The 16,324-nt window shown below is 44.8% G+C and overlaps 1 protein-coding gene across 2 annotated transcripts in view; it reads right to left on the minus strand.

Moving 5' to 3' along the window:
* Nucleotides 1-16,324, minus strand: part of TAF3 (TATA-box binding protein associated factor 3) — a 132,358-nt gene that overhangs the window by 39,254 nt on the left and 76,780 nt on the right. For both annotated transcript variants that reach the window (XM_053406818.1, XM_053406817.1), the window contains exon 3: nt 345-2,143. In XM_053406818.1, the coding sequence (XP_053262793.1) occupies nt 345-2,143 (1,799 nt within the window). The remainder of the gene's footprint in view (nt 1-344; nt 2,144-16,324) is intronic.

Here is a 16,324-nt window from a genome sequence, read left to right on the forward strand (position 1 = left end):
GTAACTGGTATTTGAAGTCATACTGTCGCCAACAGTGGAGGGAGAACAAAGCCTTAACCTCCATCTGTCATGGATGCTTTAGCTGAGATTCCTGCATCGCAGGGGGTTGGACTAGATGACCCTCGAGGTCCCTTCCAACTCTACAATTCTAGGCTTCTATGATTCTGTTAGCCTCATTTTACTACTGTGAAATCCTTTCAATAAATTCAGTTTTTAGGTTTAAATATTTTACTGTTTCAGAACCCTATGAAGCATATATTTAGATGTTGCTCCGGTATAATTCTGCTATGGAGTGGGAAGCTGAGCAATAAAGAGCCCCACCACAAAATACACCAATTGCTTACTTTTTCGTGTTTGTGTTTCTCTTTTTCCCTTTCTTTCTTCTCCCTCTCCTTCTTTTCTTTCTCTTTCTCCTTCTTCTCCTTTTCCTTGTCCTTCTCCCTCTCTTTCTTCTTCTTCTTCTCCTTTTTGTCCTTCTTCTTTTCTTTGGGCTTCTCCTTCTCCTCAAAGAGTTTTTCGGGAAGGATCGTCGGGAGGGCCGGCAACAGCGATGGGAGTTTCATGGCAGCCGGGGTGCTGAACAAGGGCAGGGGCAGGTCTTTGGGAGGCAGAACAAGAGGCACTGACGAAGTTTTATTCTTGCCTTTATTTTTCTCTTTAACTTTCTCCTTGTCTTTCTTGTCTTTATCTTTCTTGCCCTTATCTTTCTTCTTGTCTTTATGCTTCTCTCGTTCTTTCTTGGTGCTGCCATCTTTTACCTTGACTTTTGGCTCATCATCAAAGTCTTTAATTTTGAACTTGTACGGATCCAAGTCATCATCTCTGATCAAGTCCTTCCACGGAAATTTTACTTCTTTGCCTCCATCTTTGTCTTTATCCTTGTCTTTGTTTTTCTCCTTGTCTTTGTTCTTCTCTTTATTCTTCTCCTTGTCTTTGTTCTTTTCCTTCTTCTTCATTTTTGTCTTCAACTCTTTCTTCAGCTTCTTCATAACTTCTACTGAGGAAGCCAGCTTAGTTTTCTCCTCGTAAACTTTGAGCAGAGGCTCTGGAGTTGGTGGAGAAGCAGAGGGAGATGAGAAATAAGGGAAGTTTGCCGGCAAATTGGCAGGAGGACCCATATTTGCTTTTCGAATGACCTCATCTATGGAGTCATCCATCGTCCATGAAATGTCTGAGCTTGACGTTCCACCAGAGGGAGGAACTGGGGTGCTCCCTGCTTTATTTAAGCTGCTGTTAGCAGAAACAGAAGCTTTGGGGGTTGTAGTCTCTGACACAGACAGTCTTTTAGGGCTAGTGAAAACATCCCCTTCCGATTCTGACCCTGAGGAAAACTCGAATGGGTCCGGGTCCCGTTCAGCACAAGCACGAGCAATTACAGCATCAATGGAATCATCAATTGTCTTGTCAAGCACGGCCACTTTCTTCGCCGGATTCTCACTGTTTGGTTTCCCAGGGTCAACGGGGGTTGGCCCTTGTTTTATTTGGATATTCTCTTTCCCCATCTTTTCACTCAATGCTGCCAAGGGCGTTCTACTCGGGGTCTCCTGCTTAACTGCTACCTGAGGGACATGAACCGGAACCTTTGGACTCTTAGGACTTCTGGGGCTCTTGGATCGGCCCGGCGATTTCTTCTCTTTGGGTCCAGTTTTTGGAGAGCGGATGGGGCTTCCGGCCACTGCTGGTGATGGAGGAACTTTGGGCGCCTTAGTCTTCTGCCCTGGGGAGTTCGTTTTCACCTTTGCTTTAGGTGTAAATGCTCTGGGCTCCAACGGTTTGGAAACCGGCAACTGCGATTTTGCAATGGGAGCCAGTATGGGTGGTTCTGGAGAGAGAGGAGCCACATCGGCACCATCCTGAACGCAAACCGGGGAAAGCATGGGGGGCACCTTCTGGGCATTGATGGAACTAAGAGGCTCACGCGGTTCCACCGTCCCCTCTGGACTATCTCCTTTCACGCTAGCTAGTTTTGGCCGCTTCGTGGCAGGCATTTCCTCAGATTCGGGACTTTCTAATGGCCTCTTGCTCAAGTAGTTTTCATCGTTGACAGCCTCCTCTTCTTCCATTTCTCCCTCTTCCTCCAAAGGTACTTGCATGGCTTCTGCTGAAGTCCCGCCATCAGTGGGCACCTGCTCTTCCTCTTCCTCTGTTGAAAGAAACAAGTAAAGGGAAAGTTGTTAGCTTACTTAAGACAATGGCACAACTTTCTAGAGAGATCACAAGAAGTAAGCTCACATGGACTGAATGACTCAGTTTAAGAACTGTACAAAAACAAAGCATTTCACTTATCAGATACAGTATACAGATTAAACGGTACACAACAGCACTTTATTCACCCACCCACCCACCCACATATATATAGTATCATTTTCATATTTTCAGAGAAATCCATTCTCAAATTGTGGTCCATAAGCAATTTCTCTACTGCTATTTTTTTTTAATCCATTACATCTACCATTTCAATTGGAGCCAATTGCAGCATCTCCCTCCATGTCAAGTGATTGTCTGCTTCTTTGAATCAAAATATCACAACCAGAGTAGAGATTCTAGGTGTGCTGGATTTCGCTAGCAGGCCAAGGAAATATATATCCTCAGAGAGAGAGAAATGTCTTATTTCCTTCCTTAAACCAACCAACCAACCAACCAACCAACCTGAAACCTTATTTTTACTGAGTTTCACTGAAGTTACATGTAAAGTAGCAAGGAAGGAAGAGCAAACCAAATAAACCAAAAGGAAACATAAACAACTCTGGTTGACCACCGTCAGTTTTATCCAGCACTGTGTGAGTGGACTTTCACTAGCACAGCAGGATTTCCCGTTTCTCTCCCAGGGGTTCTCTCCCTAAGCACCCCTAAATATCTGTTCCAGATTGTCCCCCAATTGTCTAGAACAGATTTCGCATGTGTGCAGGAAGCTGCAGGGGAAAGTAGGAGGAGCAGTCCATTGTGCAAGCGAAAGTGTGTTGCATGAGCAAAACATCAGCGTTGGATACAATCCCAAGAGTATATATATACATTTATGTATGTAGTGGCAAGAAAATATAGCTGGTCATCTAGAATCAAATGTCCCCTAATATGTGACATTTTTTGCTTATATCAGGGTGTGTAGCTTTAAAAAAAATCAATGTAGCTACATGGAGTTGTATTCAATGTTTTTCCCCCCTGTCTTTCCTCCCAAAGGAGCCCAGGAAGGCAGGTTAGTCATATTCAGAGTCGACCAACTGAAATCAAAGAATGAGATTAATTTAGGTCCATTAATTTCAGCAGGTTTACTCTGAGTAGCACTTGGTTGGATACAACCAACGGTTCAGTCACAAAATGATTCTCTCGCTCTGCTACTGTTAAATAACCTCTGTACATTCATTTCCCCAACTTCACAAAAAAAAAGTCTGTCTGGTTTGACTTTAGCAACATGAGAGTGGGTGCAGTACACACTCGTCTTTTGCTTAACTGTATAACAGCCCTCTTTTGAAGCTTAGTAATTGCAAGAATTTTAAAAACTCCAGCATGAAAGCAACCTGTAGATGCTATTAGTGAGGAATATCCAGAATTATTCGGTTTTTGGAAGGTGGCTGCAAGGAGGAATGAGTATGCAATTTTGTTATTTTAACAAACATTTTTTGTAAATAAAATAAAATATTATTCTGAAACTGTGCAAAGTCTTCCTTTATTCTGAATCCAACTTAAAGAATCTCATTTGGAAGAGTTTCCTTTCAGGCTATGGGAGGGGATGTTTCTTCCCTCTAAAATGTGTCAATGCCCCGATTTAGGAGAGTTGAGTCAAGAGCCCTGGGCTGAAGCATGAATGAGTGCCAGCATCACAAATTAAGTAAAACGAGCTAACAAGTCGAGCTTTTGCCAAGGCCCAGAGGATTTACAGCAGCCAGTCCAGAGTGGAGACTTTGCCCGGGGATAAAGCCTTAGCCTTCTGTGAAAAACAGAAAAGTGTTAGGCAGTTCAGTTTTGCTTGGATGGGCATGCACATTTCTGTCTCTTAAAAAAAGAAAAGAAAGAAAAAGCAAATCACTCTTGACTGAGTCGGCACCTGCTAGAAATAGACTGAACCGCCAGTTTCTGTGCTGCAGGTTTCTCAAATCTGGTTCAATCATTATCTGATTTATTATGGGAATGAAATATGCTTTCTTGCCCTATAATGGTATGAATTAAGAGGGGAATGAGTGGTGGTGCTGGAAAAACATTTCAAATTCATAGGGAACAGCTTCCAAGTTATAGATGTCAGCCCAATGCAGGCCTGGAAAAATGCCTTCGCGTTGCATAGCTCCCTGCATCAAATTCCAAGGGGCCCAAAGAACCATGATTGCCCCTACCCCGCTTTAGAAGATACCTCTGATCACCCGCAAAAAACACCATTCAATAGCTCCTCCTTCCGACAGTCCATCAAGAGTTATTAACAAGTCCTCTAAAAGGTGTTTCAGACAGATGTTGACAGGCCTACTAAAAGCCAAAGATATTCAAGGTATCTTGCGTTCTTAACAAGAGCATCTGCAAAGCTAAGCCTCTTTCTAGATTGTATCAATTCAGACAAAAGGTGAGCTTTCACATGATTATGTTCCTTCACAGCAAAATACAATTTTTTCTTCTATTTATCAATACGATTTATAGGCTACCTATAACTCACGTTCTCTGGGTGACTATAAATGCACTGTACATGCAGAAACCCAAATGTCAGGGGAAAAACTAAGTTTGAATTCTTCTCTCTGACACGCTAGTTTTCCGTGTGCAGGAAATATTTCTGGATGCAGGAGGATTCGATCCTATGAGCCCCCACCTGCAGCCTCAAAACAGGTTTACCTCTTCACCTGTTCTTTGTGAGCACTAGGCTTGAGTAATTGTGCATTGCCGCTCTTCAATACCCAGGACAGCTGATAAATAATTCCAGGTTATACCCTGAATGAATGCAGTGCTACAATCCAACAATCTGACAGCAGCTCCCAAGAAGCCAGTTATTAGAAAGAGAAAGAGAAATCCTAGCCATTTTGTATGACATGGGCTGCAATGGAGTGCCTTACACTTCCTAAAGACTTGAGTTCCTCCACTACTAAAATGGAAGAGCTTGAGCAAGCAAAATGTTAGCCAATATTAATGATGCTGTAGCAGAGAAGCTCACTGGAAGGACAGATTGTGAAGCTGAGGCTCCAAGACTTTGGCCACCTCATGAGAAGACTCCCTGGAAAAGATCCTGATGTTGGGAAAGATGGAGGGCACAAGGAGAAGGGGATGACAGAGGACGAGATGGTTAGATAGTGTTCTCAAAGCTACCAGCATGAGTTTGACCAAACTGCGGGAGGCAGTGGAAGACAGGAGTGCCTGGTGTGCTCTGGTCCATGGGGTCACGAACAGTTGGACACGACTAAACGACTAAACAACAACAACAAGCAGTGAAGTGTGGACCTCTTTCTACCCAAGGGCTGCATTCTAAGGTGGGCAACTTTCTGCAGCGGAACCAAAAGCAGAAGCGTGCAGGGTGATGGACTAACAACAACAACTTCTTCTATTTATATGCCAGCCATCTGAGTGGGTTGCCCCAGCCACTCTGGGCGGCTCCCAACAGAATGTTAAAAACACATTCCAACCATGCAAAAAAAGAGAAGAGTTTCCTACTACTTCTTCCCAGGTAAGCAATAGGTATGATCATAGTTCAGAGCACACATTCAAAGAGGGTGGGATAAGGGCTGGTGAGGAGCGTGGCCTGATGAGGGGCCATGTGGCCTGGGCAGAGTCCTGGGGGCCAGATAGAAATGCCTGGAGAGCCACATTTGGCCCCTGGGGTTGAGGTTCCCCACTCCTGGGGCAGTGGGATAGTGGTCATTCAAAGTATTCCCTGCACATCAAGATTCTCATTTTGGAGAACCCCAGAAACCTGGGCTGGAATCCTCAGTACTCATCTGATAGTTGCTGCGTTAACAGGGGGAAATGGAATCTAGTAAAATTAGTTTCGACAGCAGCTATTGTAAGCAGTTGCATTTTCTCACACCTTTCCATCTTACTTAAAATCAATTTACACTTCTAAAGACTTGTCACGATCTTAGAATTTCTAGGAACTTTCTCTCCAGGCATATGTAACCACCACCATATTTATCTGCAAACAAATACCACTGTATGCCCGATATCCCTGGCAAGCCGATGGCTCAATTAAGATTTGTAAACTGGAGAAGATCAAAGGAAGAAATGTGAAAACATGGTGTGTGTGTGTGTGTGTGTGTGAGAGAGAGAGAGAGAGAGGGGGGGGGGGAGGGAGAGGGAGAGAGACAGAGGAAGCTATGCACAAATCCCATATAATTCTAAATAATTTCATTTGCTATGCTGGCAACAGTCCAGTTGCTCATCATCATATTTTTTCCTCTGCAAGCTGCAGCCTACACTGCACCTCACCTTAAGAAGAGCAACAACCAACTGGGGGGGACTGACGGGACAGAAAAGAGTCAAAAAGCATCAGAAAGAAACCAACTGCAAAGCTGAGCAAGTTTTCCTAGGATGTTTGCAACAGGCTCTCTCCCCCCCCCCCCCACTCTATCTGCACCTCAGCAATAAATTGGGCTTCTTGGACCAAAGAACTCAGTAAAGTATATGCACTATATTCCTTGTTTAAACATATTTCATTTTTCCCCCCTGTTAAAAATGAAATTATTAGCAAAGACAAGGTAATTAGGCAGTGACAACTTGCACACTGCAACCAATCAATAACAGGAGTATATTAACAGGGCTGACAGTTGTGTGACGCTGATGGGTTATAAATGGCTCGAGACTGACCTGTGGAAACGCAGCCTTTCCCTAACATTCTGCAGAATGAAAATGAGAGAGCCCTAAAATGCTATATAAGCAAGCTAACCTGAAATGACACCTAGTATTATAAATGGCCTAATCTATATGTTAATATGGTTGTATCACATAACTGCAGCAAGACTAAGATAACAATATGACTTTGGGGTTTCTATGGCTACCATCCTGGGCGAACGCGCCGAAAAGTGCCTCATTGCTGACACCACACAAGCTTTCCGAGGGCTTCTCTTTGGTTATTTATGATATGATTTATGATAACGACAACATCTCCCATTTTCTCCCCTCGTCAGATACAATAAATTGCCATCGTTAATCACTGCTCTTGGTTCAGACCCGATTACAATAGTATAATAGGGGCACAGCTATGGTAATAGTGTGCATTAAGGTGAGATTTCTCACACCCGCTCGTTCCCGATAAAAGAAATATGAATTTGGAGATCATCCGAGACAATGTCACTATCTGGAGTATTTCAATAATCTCCCTTTTCAAGTGCTTCTGGCTTGGAAATTTCTGAGCCATCTAAGATCCTCCACCGATCCTCTGACAAAAGGTCATGTTTTACGATCTGTAGATTGGGAATTCAGGCAGTATTTACACTTCTCAAGTGTGCTGCCACTGGAGTGAGCTGGCGGGGGGAGAGGGATGGCGAGTAAACAGTTAGTTTCCCCAGCCTGTGCTTACTTATTTAATATTGTGGAGAAGGGGCTTTTCGTGTTAGCACTGACAACGTCTTATTTTAAAATAAACCCCCAAATTCCCTCATTTTAAAACATAGGTGCAAACAGGCATTACCCAACGCAACAAGGCCATCTATCTGCCCTGCTCTCAGCTGTGCCTCCCCTATTATTTGACACCAGGGAAGCCCACAGGGAATGTAGGAGACCTGTAGCAAAGCAGAAGCATAGACTATCAATGGCTCTCCACAGTGAGAGACAATATGCTTCTGAATTCCAGTTGCTGTAAACCGAGGAAGGGAGCGGGAGAGCACTGTTGAGCTCAGGGGGTCTGCTTGCATCTATCTGTTTGGCTACTAAGAGAACAGAATGCTGAACTAAATGGGCCACTGCACACACACACACACACACCCTGCAAAATCCCTGTCAGCATGCCTTAGGTGACAATTTTAACGGCACAATGCTAAAAATAAAAGCAAGTCAGTATGGCATAAGACTATCCAAAGGCTGGTCTCAACTGGATGCCATGTCCAATCCCTCACAGACAGAGGACTTCTCACTGTACATCTTCCCCTACTCATCTCCCTGCCTCCATTTTTGGTAAAGAGATCACTTAAAGCACACATAAACAAGAGGTCAAGGTCCTCTATGATTCTTTCCCTAGTAAAAGGTAAAGGGACCCCTGACCATTAGGTCCAGTCGCGGACGACTTTGGGGTTGCGGAGCTCATCTCGCTTTATTGGCCGAGGGAGCCGGCGTACAGCTTCCGGGTCATGTGGCCAGCATGACTAAGCCGCTTCTGGCGAACCAGAGCAGCACACGGAAACGCCGTTTTCCTTCCCGCCGGAGGGGTACCTATTCATCTACTTGCACTCTGACGTGCTTTCAAACTGCTAGGTTGGCAGGAGAAGGGACCAAGCAATGGGAGATCACCCCGTTACGGGGATTCAAACTGCCGACCTTCTGATTGGCAAGCCCTAGGCTCTGTGGTTTAACCCACAGCGCCACCCGCGTCCCTCTCTTTCCCTAGTAAGGAGACACAAATTCATGCAATACACCAGGACCTACCTCACAAACCCTGCTTTCAATTTACACGATGGCATTACTGGGCAACGTTTAAAACATCTAAGATGGTCTACAACAGCAGCACTACCACCATACAAATATATATTTAAAAAGAAGAAACAGGGGCCCCCAATGTATGTCTGTGTTAAAGGTGCATCCCTAGTCTGAAAATAGAGAAGACAGCGGTAAACTTGGATCTGCCAACAAGCCGAGATGGCAGTCAATCAGGTTCCCTGACAAAAGTGTTTGCAAACAGGTTTATCACATTTCCACCCTAACGTTTTAGATGTACACTTGGTATAAAGTATTAGGTGTAAGGCTTAATGAAAATAATATGGCATGACCCTTGGTTGCCCCAGCCATATATTTTCAAGGACAGGGATGTGCTACTGAAAGCAGAGAGAAGGAGAGAGAAAAGGCAAGTCAGCTGCAGTAAGTCCCAATCTATCTACACCCTCTGCAGGCTTCTTATGAACTTCCCTACCTAAACACAAGCCCTGGTTTAAAAAGGCAACATTGCTTCCTGGTTGCTTCCATAGCAGGCTGCTAATGATACCACTCTCGATTCACACTCTTGTTAAAGACGCTCTCGTTCAAAGCCAGCTTCAGAGATCATGGTGAGAGAGGCAGCATGAAAACCTAGATGGAAAGATACTGAAATTTGCACAGCACACCCCTGCCAGGTGTTCCTACAAATTGGCAGCAAAAGACAAATTGCTTATGTGCGCATACAAGTTGCTCTGCCCCCACTAAAATAAACTGAATGCACTTTTTAAAAAAAAAGTATCAATACAGGTGCTTCGCTTCTGGCACATTGCATCAGAATAAGGTATTCATAGCTCAATTAGCCAAGTATCTTTTGGCGCAGGGTAGATGAGATCTAGGCTGGGCTAGATTTGGAAAGAGCAGCCTATAAAGGCAGAACTGCCACTGTTATGATCTTGTTCCTCAGCCCTTAATAGATTTACACATCACTTGGGAAGACAAGCGAACTAATACCAGTGTACTGGGAGAAGCAAAGATCACCAGTGTTGAAGCGATGATTCTTCAACATCAACTTCGTTGGACTGGTCATGTTGTGTGGATGCCTGATGATCGTCTTCCAAAGCAACTGCTCTATTCCGAACTTTAAAATGGAAAGCGTAGTGCTGGTGGTTGACAAAAGAGGTTTAAAGACTGTCTCAAGGCAAATCTAAAAAAAAAGGTATAAACACCAACAACTGGGAAACAATTGCCTGCGAGCGCTCCAATTGGAGAACAGCCTTTACCAAAGATGTCATGGGCTTTGAAGACAGTCGAACTCAGGACGCAAGGGAGAAACGTACTAAGAGGAAGGCACGTTCGGCAAATCCACACCATGATCAACTCCCGCCAGGAAACCAATGTCCCCATTGTGGAAGGATGTGTGGATCCAGAATTGGCCTCCAGTCACTTATGGACTCATTGTTAAAATGGTGTTTATGGAAGACAATCTTACTCAGCAGCTACGAGTGATCGCCAAAGAAGACCAGAATTAGAACATCTTGTTCGCTGCAGGAAGTTGACAGCATCCAGAGGATTTAGTGGGAGACATGCAATGTTTTTGTGTTGTCAACATGTTCCCACGCCTACATCCCCCAAATGAGAGGCATCAGTGCAAGAGAATAAGACTGGGACAAGTTAGGGAAACAAGCAAGGACTATGGATTCCTTGCAGAAAGTAGATAAATGGAAAGGGGACAACAAACTGAGATGCAAGATAAGAAGCCAATTAGAGAAGTGCTTTTGTACCAGAAGGCTCGGATAGGAATGTTTTGATAAATAGAATAAAAATTTTAAAAATAAGTATTTCCTGGAAAAAACAGAATGCAGTGTAGAGGCACATGGTGAGTGGTTTGTAGAAAAATGAATAATGGCTGCTGCAGACATTGGCCTCTGCAGTTAATGCAAGTTTACGCCAGAACCTTCACTCAGCTCTCACCTGTGGCTCCTAGAAGCTGTCAGCATGCGACAGAAGCCACTATCCCGGGAACAGCCTTGACAGGCATGCAAATACAAAGCTCCAGCAGATTTGAGCAGATGAGACCAAGAGTGGATCCAATGGTCAAGAAGGCGGTTTTTGCACGTGCTCTAGAGGTAGACGAGGGGCAGATGTGGCTCATCAACTTGGGAAGTCAGGTAATCTAAGAGGAGAACTTTGTTCCTAAAATTCTTCTGCAGTGCAGGATATCTTTGGGGGAAGAAAAGGCTAAACCCTACCCAAATCTGGAGTGGAGTCCCTAAGACAGTTGGATGGCGCCTTGCACGCCTCCTTCCAGCAACTCCTACAGCCAAGCTGGTGCCAAACGTTTTGCTATGCTTTCCTTTGGACCACATCAGTGAGGCCAAGAGGAGGGTCTTCATACGCACTGGGGAGATCACTTTGGTGCTGCTAACGAAGCAGTTTGACTTCACCCCTGGAGGTGCACTCCATTGTCTCTCGAGACTGACGGATGCCAACAATGCTGTTAGTTTGAAAATGGTTGACATGCGAACAGCCCTGGAATTTTTCAAGCCTCGATTAGGAGTCCTTGAGCATATGCATGAACAGATACCGAACACTATTTATAATAAGTAACTGGAGAGGGGGAGAGAAATTGCACGCTCAAGTTAAAATAAAGCATTAAATGCTCTGTGTCTTGGGGGGAGAGGCAATAGGAGTCCCACCTATGCTTTTTCAAACATAAGACTTTAAGAGGGTAGATCATAGCTTTGAAAAGAGCCCCCCCCCCCCGCCGCCCGTTTTATCACTCAACAATAACTCTGTTCCCTTCTCTCCATGTTCAGCTGGTCTCCTTCCTTCTATGTGTTTTCTACTTCTAACCCATTCCGCGTCAAGTGCCCCTAGGACTGGGAGTGGGGGCAGGGGGCGGGCAGGCAGGGAATTATCAGGTAGTGTGATCTTCCATGCAGCTACACAGTAGCACCTCTCAGGCGGCACTCAGCAGCCATTTGAAACTGGAGAGGAGAGCCCTACTCTCTGTCAGCTTCAAAACGCTGCTGTCAGCACCCCTGGAAAAGTGCTACCAGAGCACCGGGCCATCACGCTGAGTAATAATTCTGCGGGTAGTTTTCTCACTCAAGCAAGCAGCGAAATTTAGAGGGCATGAGAAAAATTAAAACCACATCCACTCAAAGGCCTCTCGCTGTTTACGATGACCTTAGGCTTTTCTGTGGAGGAGGGCTGCGGAGATCTACCGCTTCTCCTCCCAGAACCTCATGCATCAGTGCAACGCCTTCTGATAAATCTCTCTGCTCAGGTCCTGGAAACTGAGCAACTGCGACGGGAATGGGGCTGCAGAACTGTTGCAAGAAGAGGCAGGAGGGTCGAGGGCAAGGGCAGTAGTTGAAGTGGCATTTTCAGCTGTGCACACCCTATCTATGTATTTTCTAAGGTCTGGATTAAATTACTGGTCAATTAAATTGTCATTTGTATAGTTCAGAATCAAAATAAAATGAAACACTCAGAGACTCTCTCCCTATATGTACCTGCCCTTGTATCAGCAAAGGTAAAGGTAAAGGTAAAGGGACGCCTGACCATTAGGTCCAGTTGTGGCCGACTCTGGGGTTGCGGCGCTCATCTCGCTTTATTGGCCGAGGGAGCTGGCGTACAGCTCCCGGGTCATGTGGCCAGCATGACTAAGCCGCTTCTGGCGAACCAGAGCAGCACACGGATACGCTGTTTACCTTCCCGCCAGAGTGGTACCTATTTATCTACTTGCACTTTGACGTGCTTTCGAACTGCTAGGTTGGCAGGAGCAGGGACTGAGCAACAGGAGCTCACCCCGTCGCAGGGATTCGAACTGCTGACCTTCTGATTGGCAAGTCCTAGGCTCTGTGGTTTAACCCACAGTGCCACCCGTGTCCCATCAGCCAAGGTAGCCCTCCTTAAAATGTCCCAGTGCTGGTATCCCCTTGTTTGGCACTGACAAGCCTTTTCCGTGGTGGCACCCCAGCTCTGCTGCCCACTTCCTCTTGAAATTCAGATGGCTCACATGCTGTGGGAATTTAGATCCCATGTAAGAACCTAGTTGTTTGCTAAGGCCTTTGCCGTCATTATATTTCTGTTTTGAGTTTTAAATGGTGACTCGCTGTTTTCACTGAATTTACTGTAAAGCCCCTGGAGATTTTTGGGTGTTGGTAGATATATAAATAGACCAAGTGAATAAATAGCTTGCACACATCTGTGCTGGGGAAGACATCACCTTAGAAAAGGCTCTCTCTCCAGTCAAAGAGAGAAGGCCTACTAAGATAATACAAACGCTTGTATTCTCATAAGCCCTATTATCTGTATACTAAAGTTACTCCATTGAACTTTCAGAAGCTGTAAGAAAATAGCCATTTGGTTCACACATAACAATGAAGCCATCTTGTTGTTAAGCCAAGTTGTGGTTGTTGTTGTTGCTGTTGTGGTTGTTGTTGTTGTTGTTGTTGTTGTTTTTGTATGTCTGGATCCAGCCCACTAACTATGGTTTGTTTTCTGTGATCCCAGTTTGCAAATTAATGCCAAGGCAAACCATGGCTAAGCTAGAACATGTACCCACTTCACTCTCCCTGGTTCTTCCTGCTGCAACAGTGCTCAGACCTAAGCCATGGTTTGGCTTATTGTTATGCCTGATCCTACACTCGTGATTTGTCCTGTTCCAGACAACCGATGAGCCCTGGTTCATGTACACTAAGCCAAACCATGGCTTAGCTTCAAGAAGCATGGCAGTAAAAGATCAGGGGAGGGGCAAAGCCTGTTCTCACTTAGAAATGGGTTGACTGGGCTGATGTGGACAAACTCAACAACCTTGATTAACTGCAATTTGCTTGTTTACCATATCTCAGACATCTGAAGAGGCACAAGGAAGAACGGTTAGGAAACAAACCAAGTTTTGTATAGATAAGCCATTACTTATTAGCTTGTCTGTGAAAGAAACCATAGGTAAAACAAATCAAGGGTTAGCATGGTTTCGACATGCCTTTCTTTTGGAGAATTCAAGTTGATGTTTAGGAACTGGGAAGACTAAGGGCATCTAGGGATGTTATACAAAAGGATCAAGGAGCAATTCCTCCTTCCTCTATTTGTACTTCCTGTATGATACCCGAGCAAGAACCCACACAGGCATTCTTCCAGGCTGAGATGCAAGAGATTCAGATCTGCAAAGAAATTTATTCCTCTTGCCACAGGGTTCGGGGGGGGGGACACACTAATCTGCGCTTTTGTTTATCTGCTGCTCCACTTTGCTTGACGAAAATGATGGCTGGCTCCTAAACTGGCGACTGCTCAACACCAACAGAAGGTAACCCACTTAAAATAAAAGGGGGGGGGAGGGAGAGAACAGGATAAGGTGTCCAAAGCAGTACAATTAAAAAACAGCCCTCTTCAAACTGCAGCAAGGCTTGGCCCCTGGTGCTCCAAGTGACCTTGACAAATGAAAAGTGGGTGGGTGGGGGAGGCGGGAAAGTATCTTAGGACCCGGGGCTCTAAAACTATTTTAGAATGAGCTTTGAATAATTGTCCTACAATATGAGTTTCCTGATTAATTGCTTAAGATAAGGTCTCCTTTTCCTTGCTGGCCTCCAGTGGCTCCCCTACTTCCCATAATCGCTTGTGTCTCAGTTTTTCCCCTGCACATTGGGAACGGCTGAGAAGGAGAGGGGGGGGGGGAGGAAAAAAATGAGATACACAATTCCATTACTTGAGGATTAGCCAGAAGATAACCCTACGTATTCCATTACTGACCATTATTTGAGTAATTATGCAATCAAATTGAGTCAGTTTGAAAGATACCCTAATTGTTTCCCAAGGTTTGCTCAAGCAGTGCATCCAACTAAGTCAAGTTGTGCCTGTGCACAACACAAAACTACATTCAGATTGCCAAGGAGAAATTAAAAGGAAAGCATTCCACTTGCTAGAAGCTAATTAGGCTGTTGAAGGGACCAACTATATAAAGTAAGGAGTTAAGGATCTAGTCTGATCAGCCTTATGCCACAAATCATTCATGATGGCGAGCAGAACCCAGGCGGATGATCTCCAGGTGTTGTTTTCCCAGCTACAGGAATGCAAAATTGGATTTTGCCATGATGTTTCTGGCAGTGGTGATAGCACGCGCGCGCACACACACACACACACAAAAGACAAGAGACTATTGCCTAAAGCTACACATCTGCATGTGTGTTACCAAACAAGTTCAGATTCCAAAGATAGGAAAAGCTGGTGGACAAATGTCACACACACACACACACACACACACAGAGAGAGAGAGAGAGAGAGAGAGAGAGAGAGAGAGATTCTTTGAGAAAGTCCACAATTCTAAGCAAGCTTACTTAGAAGCAAATCCTGTTTAAAACCAACATAGTTTTATTCTTAGTAAATACGTTAAAGAGGACATGAGGCCTTAACATGAAGAGGATGGTAGAGGAAAGACAGTATTTAACATGCAATATAGATGCCCCTTGGGACGCGGGTGGCGCTGTGGGTAAAAGCCTCAGCGCCTAGGGCTTGCCGATCGAAAGGTCGGCGGTTCGAATCCCCGCGGCGGGGTGCGCTCCCGTTGCTCGGTCCCAGCGCCTGCCAACCTAGCAGTTCGAAAGTACCCCCAGGTGCAAGTAGATAAATAGGGACCGCTTACCAGCGGGAAGGTAAACGGCGTTTCCGTGTGCTGCGCTGGCTCGCCAGATGCAGCTTTGTCACGCTGGCCACGTGACCCGGAAGTGTCTCCGGACAGCGCTGGCCCCTGGCCTCTTAAGTGAGATGGGTGCACAACCCCAGAGTCTGTCAAGACTGGCCCGTACGGGCAGGGGTACCTTTACCTTTATAGATGCCCCTTAAAGAATCTGAATTTTCAGGGTGGCAAGAAATTTCCTGATGAGCTTGTACGGTGGTGGTCCCTGAAACAATCAGGCAGATATCTAGCAATGTAAAACGTTTTCTTTTTCCCTGTCTTCGCCGAGTTGCTTGGCTTAAAGGGGGGGGGGGAGCCCATTGTTTTAGTTCAATTTCTATGATTGATTGCCCGCTATATCAAAGATGCATATTCCATGCCTTCATTATATTTGGGTAAACATGCATACACCCCTCTGTGATTATAATGGGGTATGTGAACACAGTGGAGAGCAGAAAGGAAGGAAAAAGTAGATGATGCATGCCAAGCTGGCTTTAAGGAGTTTTTAGAAATCTGCCCCTCAGAGGGCAAAGACCCTGATGCTACTCAATAGCCACCTGTAAGGGAAGCCACCAACAAAACCAGAGAGAAGAGAGGTTTAAGGCAGCAACCGGCATGAATTGCTCATACAGAGCAAAACACCTCGACTGGGGGGTGTTCCCTAGATGGATTAGCCTCCTGCAACTTGAGGAGTCCCAATGGAGGAATGCAGAAGAATAAAGAGAATAAGAAGAGTTTTCAGGTTTATACATTTCAATAATTTTACAGTCATTTTAACACTTCAAAACTTGACTTCCTTCCCCCTCTTTCTGCAGTTCCTTAAATTTATTTTTAATATTTTCTGCATATGCAAATTAATTTGTTCATTTATTCACCTACTTTAAATATATACTCTTATGAAACTGCAGGTCAGGGTGAATAAAAATCAATGATTAAAAAAAATCGGATTTTTAAAATTTAAATTGGATTTTTTTAAAAAAATGCTTTCGAAGGAAAAATCTTTCTAAAGACAACAATGTAACTTAAATAGAAAACTATCTAAAAATCAGATTGTTGCTATTTCCTTGGCATCTGATGGGAGGGCGTTTCACAGGGAGGGCGCGACTACCGAGAAGGCCC

This window comes from Podarcis raffonei, chromosome 10, assembly GCF_027172205.1.
Source record: "Podarcis raffonei isolate rPodRaf1 chromosome 10, rPodRaf1.pri, whole genome shotgun sequence".
In the NCBI taxonomy this organism is placed as follows: Eukaryota; Metazoa; Chordata; class Lepidosauria; order Squamata; family Lacertidae; genus Podarcis; species Podarcis raffonei.